This window comes from Neomonachus schauinslandi, chromosome 1 (genome assembly GCF_002201575.2).
Source record: "Neomonachus schauinslandi chromosome 1, ASM220157v2, whole genome shotgun sequence".
NCBI classification, from domain to species: domain Eukaryota; kingdom Metazoa; phylum Chordata; class Mammalia; order Carnivora; family Phocidae; genus Neomonachus; species Neomonachus schauinslandi.
In genome coordinates, this window is record NC_058403.1 from 208746523 (window position 1) to 208756880 (window position 10358).

Sequence of the window (10358 nt, forward strand, 5' to 3'; positions counted from 1 at the left end):
CTTCCTGACGAGCAGGGAGCCCGATGCGGGGCTCGATTCCAGGACCCTGGGATCATGACCTGAGCCGAAGGCAGACGCTTAACGACTGAGCCACCCAGGCGCCCCAGATGCATGTCCCTTAAGAGAACATGTACCTGAGTAAATGCACGTGTCCCTAAGACAAGAGAATGTGTGTTTAAGGCACACATTCTAGGACAAACAGACATGTGTGCCCCTCAGACAGACACGTGGGCCCATCGTCAAATGTGTGCCCCCAACCGGTGACCATCCGCGCTACCGTTTGTCTGAGAGCGAGCCAACCCAAGCGAACCCGGCCCCCGGCCCCAGGGCCACACCCCTCTTTCGGGCTCCCGGGACACGCGCGCCCCCTGGCGGCCGCTCTCTGGAATCTCCGTCAGCGCGCGCGCCCCGCCCACGAGCCCGTACCGCCGCAGCGCCTGCGCACTCAGGACCTTTTACGGCGCCGTAAAGCAACTCGGCCAAACCGACGGCCCTAGTACGCTGGTGAGACCCCACCCGCCCGCGACCCCTATCCGCGCCGGGTCTTGCCCGCTCCGGGACCCCCAGCCTCCCGCGCGCCTGGGGATCCTGGGCTGCGGTCTCGGCGTCCGCGAACCCGGGTCCGTCCGCTTCGGCCCACGCAAAGGGCCCGTGAGGAGGGTGGGTCCCTCCCCGGCCCCTCTGTCGGGTCCACGCTGGCTCGGGGGTCTCGGGGCTCCGGCCTTTCCGCGGCTTAGGTTACTGGCTCCCATCGCAGCCCGGTGTGTGTGGGGGGCAACACTCCGCCTCCCATCTCGCGCGCTGGGCCCTCCCGGTGTAGACGGATGCGCACCTGGGCGGCGTCTTGGAGCCCCTGGACTTCCCCCGGTGCTGGTCTTCCCATTCCCCACGCAGATCTCGTTGGGGGCAGTCCCAGCATCCCCAGGCCCCTCCGGCCTCTTACCCCTTCCTGCTCAGTGGGAACGGGGTTCTCAGCTCCTTCTCTCGACTCCACCCTTGGCAGCGGCTTCACACAAGAGTGGGCGAGGGTCGGCGGGGGGGAAGAGAGGGGCACTCCCATCCGCTCCTTCCCACCCTCACCGCAGGTCAGCGTCGTGGCGGTCTCAGTGCTTGGTGCACTAGGATGGGAGGATCACAGCGCCCCTCCTGGCTCCCCCAAGCCCCGGGTCTCACAGTCCGCCTCCTCCACCTTATCTCCCACTGTCCCGCTACCTTTCTGGAGGGCACGGAGGTGGAGGGGTTCCCAACGCCTTCTCTGCGGCCGCCTCCAGTATTCCTTACAAACGAAGGCCCATCCGCATCTTCAAGGAGGCATGCTTCGTGCATGCCAGATGGGCGCTGTCAGAGCCCTTTCCTCCTGGCTTGTCCCGTGTCTGTCGTCTGTCCGTCCCCCTCGCCCCACACCCTCCAGGCTGTTGCTCTTGACACACCCCACTCCCCTCTCTGGTTTCTTTGGCTTTCCGCAGGGGAGAGGCGGGCAAATTCTTTTCATTTGCAGGAAGTCAGCGCTGTCGCTTCTGGAGGCTTGAGGGGGCCAGTGCCCGAGAGACCTCTGACGGCCCCCCCATCCCTGCCCCCTCCCCCATGCAGTAGTTCTCTAGTTGCTCCCACAGGTGGCAGAGGGGGCACGAAGGTGCTTTTCACGTGGGAGCGGTCACCGGGAACTCGAAGGTTGGGATGGTTTCTGGTCCCGCCTTCTGGTCTCCCTCTCGTGTCCTCTAACCCCCCGCCCCCAACCCTCTCCTCGCCAAAGGTGTAAAGCTACTTTCCCCCTTTCCCTTTACTGGAGGAGGCGTGCTTTACGTGCAGGTGGATGCCCCCTTTCCTTCCTTCCCTTCCTCTCTTCTTTTCCTACATGGGAGGTCAGCAGTGGACGGCACAAAACGGGTGGAGGGGGGCAGTGCTCCTCCACGATCTCCGTCCCCTGACGCGCGGTTCCTGTGTCCCCGCAGGGCGGCGGCAGCATGGAGGCGCGCTTCACGCGCGGGAAGTCGGCGCTGCTGGAGCGCGCGCTGGCGCGGCCCCGCACCGAGGTGAGCCTGAGCGCCTTCGCGCTGCTCTTCTCCGAGCTGGTGCAGCACTGCCAGAGCCGGGTCTTCTCGGTGGCCGAGCTGCAGGCGCGCCTGGCCGCCCTGGGCCGCCAGGTGGGCGCGCGCGTTCTCGACGCGCTGGTGGCTCGCGAAAAGGGTGCCCGGCGCGAAACCAAGGTGCTGGGTGCCCTGCTCTTCGTCAAGGGCGCGGTGTGGAAGGCGCTGTTCGGCAAGGAGGCCGACAAGCTGGAGCAGGCCAACGATGACGCCCGCACCTTCTACATCATAGAGCGCGAGCCGCTCATCAACACCTACATCTCTGTGCCCAAGGAGAACAGCACCCTGAACTGCGCCAGCTTCACCGCGGGCATCGTGGAGGCCGTGCTCACACACAGCGGCTTCCCCGCCAAGGTCACGGCGCACTGGCACAAGGGCACCACGCTCATGATCAAGTTTGAGGAGGCGGTCATAGCCCGAGACCGGGCCCTGGAGGGCCGCTGACCCCCGCGGGAGATAAAGAATGCAGAGAGTCGCCCCCTTGCCAAATGTGTCTTGTGTCTTGTGTGGGGGGCCTCACAGATCCACCCGACACCTCGACCCAGGTGCCTGCCTCAGGCTGGTGAGGGAGGCCAAGACCCCAGCATGTTTATAATACAGTGGCGAGGTGGGGGTGGGCCAGGTTCCCCCACCCAGCCCGCGCTTACAGATGGGGCTGGGCGGGAGGCCAGGGGCAGTGTTGGGGGGGAGTCTGCAGAAGGAGTTGAGGTGTTGGCTGGAGGTGGGAGAATGCTGCTACTTTCTGGAATCACAATTAGAGGTCAGGGTGGAGAGCTGGGGGGGGGGGGGGGGGGGGGGGGGATCAGGCTAAGAGAGCCTCATTTAGACCAGAGGCTGGCTTTTTTCTGTAAAGTCCCAGATAGTGAGTAGTTTCTGCCTAGCTCTCTCTGTCCAGCTACCCTGCGGTGTAGACAGCAGTAGGCCAAGGAGTGGGTGTGGCTGTGTGCCTAGAAAGCAGGCAGAGGGTGGTGGCTGACCCTGCGTTAGACCCTTGCTGCTCAAAGTGCATCCCACCATGGCAGCATCTGTATCTCCTGGGAGCTGGTCAAAGTGCAGACCCTCAGGCCCACCTCATGCCTGCCAACTGCGGGTCTGCATTTTAGCAAGATCCCCAGGGGAGTCCTGTGTACCTTATTTTGAGAAGCAGTGCTCTAGGACACAGAGTAGGTTGCAACTGGGGTGGCTGGACCCCACCCCCAGAGTTTCAGATTCTGCAGACCTGGGCCAGCTGAGGATTTGCATTTCTAACAAGTTCCCAGGAACTGCTTATGCTCCAGGGGCCACACTTGGAGAGAACTCTGCCTCCAGAGACCTGGGGAAATGGGTGGGCTCACTTCAGAATCATCTGGGTGCCTACAATATTTTGAAGGTGATATCGATGATCTATGAACACATTTATGTTCCTTGCTTATTTATTTTTAAATTTTTATTTTTTAAAAGATTTTATATTTATTAGAGCGTGCGCACGAGCACGATTAGGGGCAGAGGGAGAGGGAGAAGCAGACTCCCCACTGAGTGGGGAGCCCAACGTGGGGCTTGATCCCAGGACCAGAGATCATGACCTGAGCCAAAGGCAGATCTTTGACTGAGCCACCCAGGCGCCTCTATTTTATCTTTTTTAATTTTTATTGAGATTTATTTGAGAGAACGCATGAGTGCACAAGCAGGGGGAGCAGCAGGCCGAGGGAGAAGCAGGCTCCCCACTGAAAAGGGAGCCCCATGCGGGGCTCCATCCCGGGACCCCGGGATCATGACCTGAACCGAAGGCAGACGCTTAACTGACTGAGCCACCCAGGCGTCCCTTTATTATATTTTTAAAGATTTTATTTTTAAGTAATCACCCAACAGGGGGCTCAAACTCAACAACCCTGATCAGGATTAAGAGCCGGCATGCTCTACCGACCCAGCCAGCCAGGTGCTCTTGTGTGTTTGTTGTTTAAAAAGTAAAATCTGGGGGTGCCTGGGTGGCTCTGTCGTTAAGCATCTGCCTTCGGCTCAGGTCAGGATCCCAGGGTCCTGGGATTGAGCCCCGCGTCAGGCTCCCTGCTCAGCGGGAAACCTGCTTCTCCCTCTCCCACTCCTCCTGCTTGTGTTCCCTCTCTCAATGTGTCTCTCTCTGTCAAATAAATAAATAAAATCTTAAAAAAATAAAAATAAAAAGTAAAATCTGACCCTTAAAGCAGCCGCTCCTTTCCCTTTGGCCCACCGCCCTCCCTGAGTTCCTGGTCACTCCTCCTCCCCCAGGTAAATTCTGCCAGATTTTTTTTTGGCGGGGAGGGGACTTGTTCAAATTTTCCTTTCTTCCTTCTCCCAGACTTGAATTTCTTTTTTCTTTAAAAAAAAATTTTTTTTTAAAGATTTTGTTTATTTATTTGACAGAGACACAGCGAGAGAGGGAACACAAGCAGGGGGAGCGGGAGAGGGAGAAGCAGCCTTCCTGCCAAGTGGGGAGCCCGATGCGGGGCTCGATCCAAGGCAGACGCTTAACGACTGAGCCACCCAGGCCCCCCCCCCCAGACTTGAATTTCAAGTCTGATGTGAAAGAGAACTTCAGGTGCCCTCGGCTAGGTCCCCTCACAGTTTACGGAGGGTTTAGGGGTGGGGTGGATGCAGCTTCTCAGTTGCTTTTTGGGATACCTTGTGGAGGTCGGCATGAGGTGGGGAGAGCCCGGGTGCCAAGTCTGATCGGGGTGGTTATTCCAGCAAGGGGTGGGGTAGGCTTCAGCACCCAGCAAAGGACATGAGCATCCACAGCCTAGATGGAACTATTGAGCACCTACCATGTGTAGCCCCAGGGTTGGTCTTGGGCAGGAAATAGCTGTTGGGGGGGGGGAGGAGGGAAGGGGCCCCAAGGGAGCTGAGGGAGGGGGTGATCAGGGTGGCGGTCTGAATCGGGTGAGGGGGCTGTGTGTAGGAGGCCAACCAGGATTTGAGGTTTGGAGTCCAGCAGGGCGGTCCTCACAGGGATGGAAGGTGCAGGGTTGGAGGAGTGAGCCGAGGCATGCTGGGATGCCAGGGGGAAGTGCAGGAGTCTGGGTTTAGCCTCCTGAGGTGCCCCCCAGAGCCCCTGGAGAGTGGCTTCTAGGCCCTGCTGGGTGAGGGGCAGATTGCAGAAGCAAGGGGCAGGGGCCAGGAATGGGCCAGCCAGCCCTATCCAGGGGCCCAGCGGTGAAGGGTGCAGGAGAGAAAGAGTGGGAGGGGAAGAGAGGGGCTGTTCCCCTAGGGAGGGATGCCTGAGAGCTTGTAGGCTGGGAGAGGGCCCAGGGTCTGTTTCTCCCTGCTGAGGGTGAATAGGGACTTGTGGACAAGGGAGGTGTGAACAATCTATAGGATGGGGGGGGAGGTAAGAACAGATCGGGCAGGTTTCCCATTGAAGTGGCTCTGACAGGATGCTTTGGGCTGCAGATACAGTCTCTACTGAAGCCCCAGATTGGGGGGGGGGGGAGGTGGGGGGGTGGGGTGGGGGAGCGGAGTTAGGAAGAGGAAGGAACCCAACACCAGCCCTTGGTGAACCAGGCAGGCGTGATGCTTCCCCTCATTTAATAGACGACGAAGCAGGTTCTGAGAGAAGAGGTCATTTGCCCATGGACACACATTCATTTTTCCACAGATATTTATTGAACACTTACTATGGGTCAGGTGCTGGAGTCACAGCTGAGAACAAAACAAAAGCCCCTGCTCTCCTGGAGGTCACATTCAAGCCCGGGGTGGGGGAGGGGAGGAGGGATGAGAACACACAGATCAGTGAGTGACACATTTTCTTGGAAGGGGAAGACTTTGTGGTGAGAAAGTAGGGTGAGATAAAAGGGATCTGGAGTCAGGGGTGTCATTTTAAATGGGAGGGAGGGGGAGCCCAGGATAGCCCTCACTGAGGAGCAAGCGGGGGGGGGGGGGGGGCGTGTGCAAAGGCCCTGGGGGGGGAGGGAGCCTCCATGTGTAAGGGCCAGTGCGGAGGCTGGTGTGGGTGCTGGGGTTGGGGGAGGTGAAGCTGGGGAGACAAGGCAAGCTGCGGGGATTCTGCAATCGCAAAGCACCCTGTAAGACTTTGGGTTTTGTTTTTTGTTTATTTTTCTCAGAGCCAGAAGGAAACTTCTGGAAGGTGTGGGGCAGTGAAGAAGGAGATTGAGGCAAGCTAGGATGAGGGCTACACCAAAGCGGTTGCTGGAGGTGGTGAGAAGTGGGCAGATTCTGCACATGGATTTCCCTGAGGATTCGGGGGTGAGGGGCAGTGAGGGAAACAGGTGCTGAGTGTGACCCCAACGTTGGCCTGAGTGGCAGAGTGGGGTCCCCTTTGGAGAGCTCAGGTAGGCAGTTACGCACTGGCCTGGAGTTCCAAGGGGGATCTGGAGGAGGCAGAAATCGGGTGAGCAGTGGGTAGACAACAGGTGACCTAGAGCTAGCTCTAGCCCTGGCCCTTCCTGGCCCCAGGACCCCTGGGTGCCCCTGGAACACCCTCCCCAGCCCCCTTGGCCCGGGCCCTGGCTCCCAGGTCCCGGGTGGTCCAGTATGGGCCTCTCCTCATGGATTCCCCTCCAGGGGGCCTGAGAACCACGTGAGCAGACTGATTCTTCCTTTTTTAGGCTAGGAATTGGGGGTGAGGTGGCGGGCGAGGAGTTTAACGCGGTGTGTCCTGCGATCCTGGCCTGCCCCCCTCCTCAGCCTCTGGTGCAGGGACTGACCCTGGCCAAGCCTGGGGCTGGTGCCAACTAGGCCTCCCGAAACCCGTGCTGGGGTGGGGCCAGCACCTTTGGACTGGGTGAGCAGGCCACCCTTGGGCCTGCCGGCATTTGCTGAGTGCCTTCTGTGTCCCAGGCCCCAGGGGTGGGGTGGGGGTATGGTCTCCTGACTCCAGCAGACGGTGGGTGGGCCTGACAGAGGAAGCACACGGGGGCCTGAGGCAGCCGCCACTGCTCTGAGGTGGTCCTCTGAGCACTTGAAGGCAGGGACATGGGGACAGCCAGCTGGGCTGAGGAGCAAGGGACAGACCCTCTGGGGGGTTGGCAGGAGCCCGGGGGTGGGTCAAAAGCCCTTCTTCCGATTGGGCAGGAGAAAATGTGGCCGGGCCCTTAGCCACAAATTGTTGAGGATCCTCAGAGCCCGGCTGTGGGCCTGGCTGTTCCAGTGTCTGGGGCAGGGGAGCGACGCAGGGGTGCACATCGCAGGTGGGCTGGGGACTGTCAGGGTCTGGGTCTTGGAGCACGTCCCAGTGAACCCTGGGGGGACCGAGGTGGCGGGTGGGCGGTCAGCACGTGGCCAGCTGGTCACACACCCAGCCGTCCAGCCGGCTGCCGCAGAAGGCATCGTTCCACTCTCCGGAGCCCTGCATCATCACGCAGTCCTCGCCCTGGCCCCCATTGTTGGGCTCCCCCGGTCGCCAGTTGCTGAAGCAGAAGGGTCAGAGAATGGAGGAGGGGGGAGGAGCCCTACTGCCTTCAGCCTAGACACATCCGTCAGAGTCTGGGCTCTGCCCACCCCATCCCTGCAGCCCAGGAGTACCCTCCCCCCACATCTCCTCACCTCCACCTGCGTCTGCCCCCCAAGCCGGTCATTGCAGAGAGGCACACCCCCTCTCTGAGTCGGGGCCTCATCCCCCCTACATTGCCCCTCCTTACCTATAGTTCAGGGGGCCCTGGTCCATCCAGATAAACTCCCCCTCTCTGTCCAGGTCCCGGAGGCCAATCCAGGTGCCTTTCCTGTTGGCATGTCTGGCCAGGAAGTCCTGGGGAGCAGGACAGGACTGGAAGGGCTGGGGAGTTGTGCCCGGGTCCCTCCCACCGTGCAAGAGGTCGAGGTGGGGATCCACACCCCCCTGCCCACCGAGCCCAGGCCCACCTGCTCCTCTTGGCTGTGGATGCTGACCAGCCGCCCTTGCAGTTTGCCGCAGGCAAACCGGGCCTGGATCCACTTCTTGGGGCCCTCACCGAAGTAGTAGCACTTCCTCTGGAAGTTGACCCACTTCTCGGGGCACGTGTTACACAGGGAGCCTGGGGTGGAGGAGAGGCTCAGGCGGGCAGCTGTGGTGGGCACCGTGGCGGCCGCTATGGCTGACGCCGTGACTGGCACCGTGGCGGATGCCGTGGCGGGCACCGTGGTGGACGGTGTAGCTGGCACTGTGGCGGGCACCGTGGCGGGCACCGTGGTGGATGCCGTGGCTGGCACCGTGGTGGACGGTGTAGCTGGCACTGTGGCGGGCGCCGTGGCTGGCACCGTGGTGGACGGTGTAGCTGGCACTGTGGTGGGCACTGTGGCGGGCACCGTGGCTGGCACCGTGGTGGATGCCGTGGCTGGCACCGTGGTGGACGGTGTAGCTGGCACTGTGGCGGGCGCCGTGGCTGGCACCATGGTGGATGCCGTGGCTGGCACTGTGGTGGACGCCGTGGCTGGTGCTCTGGCTGGCACCGTGGGTATGATAGGCAGAGTGGGTGGCAGCATCTCTCCTGGAGTCACCCCTGGGGTCCGGGCTGAAAGCAGACCCACCCCAGAGCCTAACAAGGTCTTGCAGGCTGCCTTCTCCGGAGCTCTGACGCCGACGTGCTCCCCGGCAGGAGCAGCTCAACAGCCAGCACCATCACCACGAAGACCCCCACCGGAGCAGAGTGCCTGCCACGGACCCCCAACATCAAGGCCAGCAGCACCTCAGCCTCCGCCAGCACCATCCCCACAAAGAGACCCACAGTCAGCAGCGGACCAGTCACCATCGGCATCCCCACGGCATCCACTCCATGGCCAGCGGCACCTCAGCCACCAGGTGTGGTTTGTGAGCACCACAAACACCTTCACGGTCAGAAGCACCTCAACCGCCAAGCCCTGCCAGCGACACCTTCGTCACCACCATCATCACCGGAGGGACCGAGGATTGCCGGCAACCTCTCTCTGCTGCTGCCCCCACGGCCAGCGCCGCTGCTGACGTGGTGGGGCCAAGATTGCAGCATTGCTTTCCCCGTGTCTTGTCCCCACCATCGGCTCCGATAACAGCCCTGGTCACCCTTGCTACCTGCACCCCCAAAACCAGACTCTAGCCACGTTTGGGGAAACGGAGATGATTTTTGTCTAGTTGGAGGGATTGATCGGGAGAGCTCATGGGGGGCTGGGTCCGCCTGGCCTCGACCTTGGGCCACCTTGGTCTCTGTCTCCTCTTGCACCCACCCCGAGGAAGCTCTCAGGCACTGTCGCCACCACCCAGCACTCCCAGGTGTGAGGTTAAACCCACTGCTACTGGGCGGACTTGCTCTTGATTTAAAATAGATTTTCTTGGACTGATGCGCAGAGAGGGCTCCATAGCTTTCGGGGAAGTTTTTAAGGGGCCTGGGGTCCACAACCTCCGTGAGGAGCAAAGCTGGATGTGTTTCTCACACATGAACCAGTGACCCGTACGTGGCCCTTGGTGCAGGGGGGTGGGGCACATTAAAACAGGAAGAGAGTATCTCTGGGCACTTGAAGACAATTTTGAAGGGTAGGGCACCTGGGTGGCTCAGTCAGTTGGGCGTCCTGCTCTTGATTTCTGCTCAGGTCATGATCTCAGGGTCATGAGATCGAGCCCCGCATGAGCACAGAGCCTGCTTGTCCCCTCCCTCTGTTCCTTGCCCCTGCTCATGCTCTCGTTCTCTCTCTCTCTCTCTCAAATAAATAAAGAAAAAAAATCTTTGGTGCGGGGGAAGAAAACTTTGAGGAAAGTGCCCTGGCTGAGTGTTGCGTAGTCATCGAGAGACAGCCCTGCAGCTGTGCTCAGACCCCAGGCCACACCAGGGACTGGGTAGGAATTGGAAGGTCATCCATCAGAGCGAATGTGGGCCCAGAGGGACCACAAACCAGTTTCTTGTTGAGATTCCCACAGCCACACAGTGTCCCAGGGGACTGCACTCCTTCACACCAAGCACAGAGCCTTCCTCTTTTCTTTGCCAGTTGGGGCAGCTGGGACTTCCCAGAGGTGGAAAACCAAAAATCAAGGGTGAGGGTGAGGGTGAGGGAGGACATCAGGGCAGTAACACCCAGGTTCCTATCCCAGGTTAAAGGTGCACTGATTGAATGCTCTTCCTGCAGCCTGCTGCGCGGCCCCCCTGACCCTCATGACCACCGGCATCACCCCCATCGCTGCAGAGGTGACCCCCTTTGTCCCCCCTGGCTAGGGCAGTCTTCTGGGAGGGCCGTGGCTGAGGGCATCGTGCTGATGACTCTCTGCTGAGCCACAATGGGCAGAGGAGAGAGAGACAAAGAGAACCCAGAGATGGCAAAACAATGCTTTTACCTGGAGGAGGAAAAAAGTGTTCGAGC

General features: G+C 60.5%; 2 protein-coding genes across 3 annotated transcripts in view; one reads left to right on the plus strand and one right to left on the minus strand.

Moving 5' to 3' along the window:
* Positions 1–459: 459 nt before the first annotated feature.
* Positions 460–2564, plus strand: TRAPPC5 (trafficking protein particle complex subunit 5). 2 transcript variants are annotated; one of them, XM_021705372.1, is made up of 2 exons: positions 460–504; positions 1953–2564. In XM_021705372.1, the coding sequence occupies exon 2, from the start codon at positions 1965–1967 to the stop codon at positions 2529–2531; it is 567 nt and encodes a 188-aa protein (XP_021561047.1). In that variant the 5' UTR covers positions 460–504; positions 1953–1964; the 3' UTR covers positions 2532–2564. The 2 variants fall into 2 exon arrangements, with proteins under 2 accessions (XP_021561047.1, XP_021561048.1); XM_021705373.1 differs by having other exon boundaries at positions 471–496.
* A 4647-nt stretch (positions 2565–7211) lies between these two features.
* Positions 7212–10358, minus strand: part of FCER2 (Fc fragment of IgE receptor II) — a 6237-nt gene continuing 3090 nt past the window's right edge. Inside the window, exons 8-10 of the mRNA XM_021705426.1 lie at positions 7920–8071; positions 7700–7806; positions 7212–7468 (exon numbers count right to left, since the gene is read on the minus strand). Coding sequence (XP_021561101.1) covers positions 7330–7468; positions 7700–7806; positions 7920–8071 — 398 coding nt within the window. The 3' untranslated portion in view covers positions 7212–7329. The remainder of the gene's footprint in view (positions 7469–7699; positions 7807–7919; positions 8072–10358) is intronic.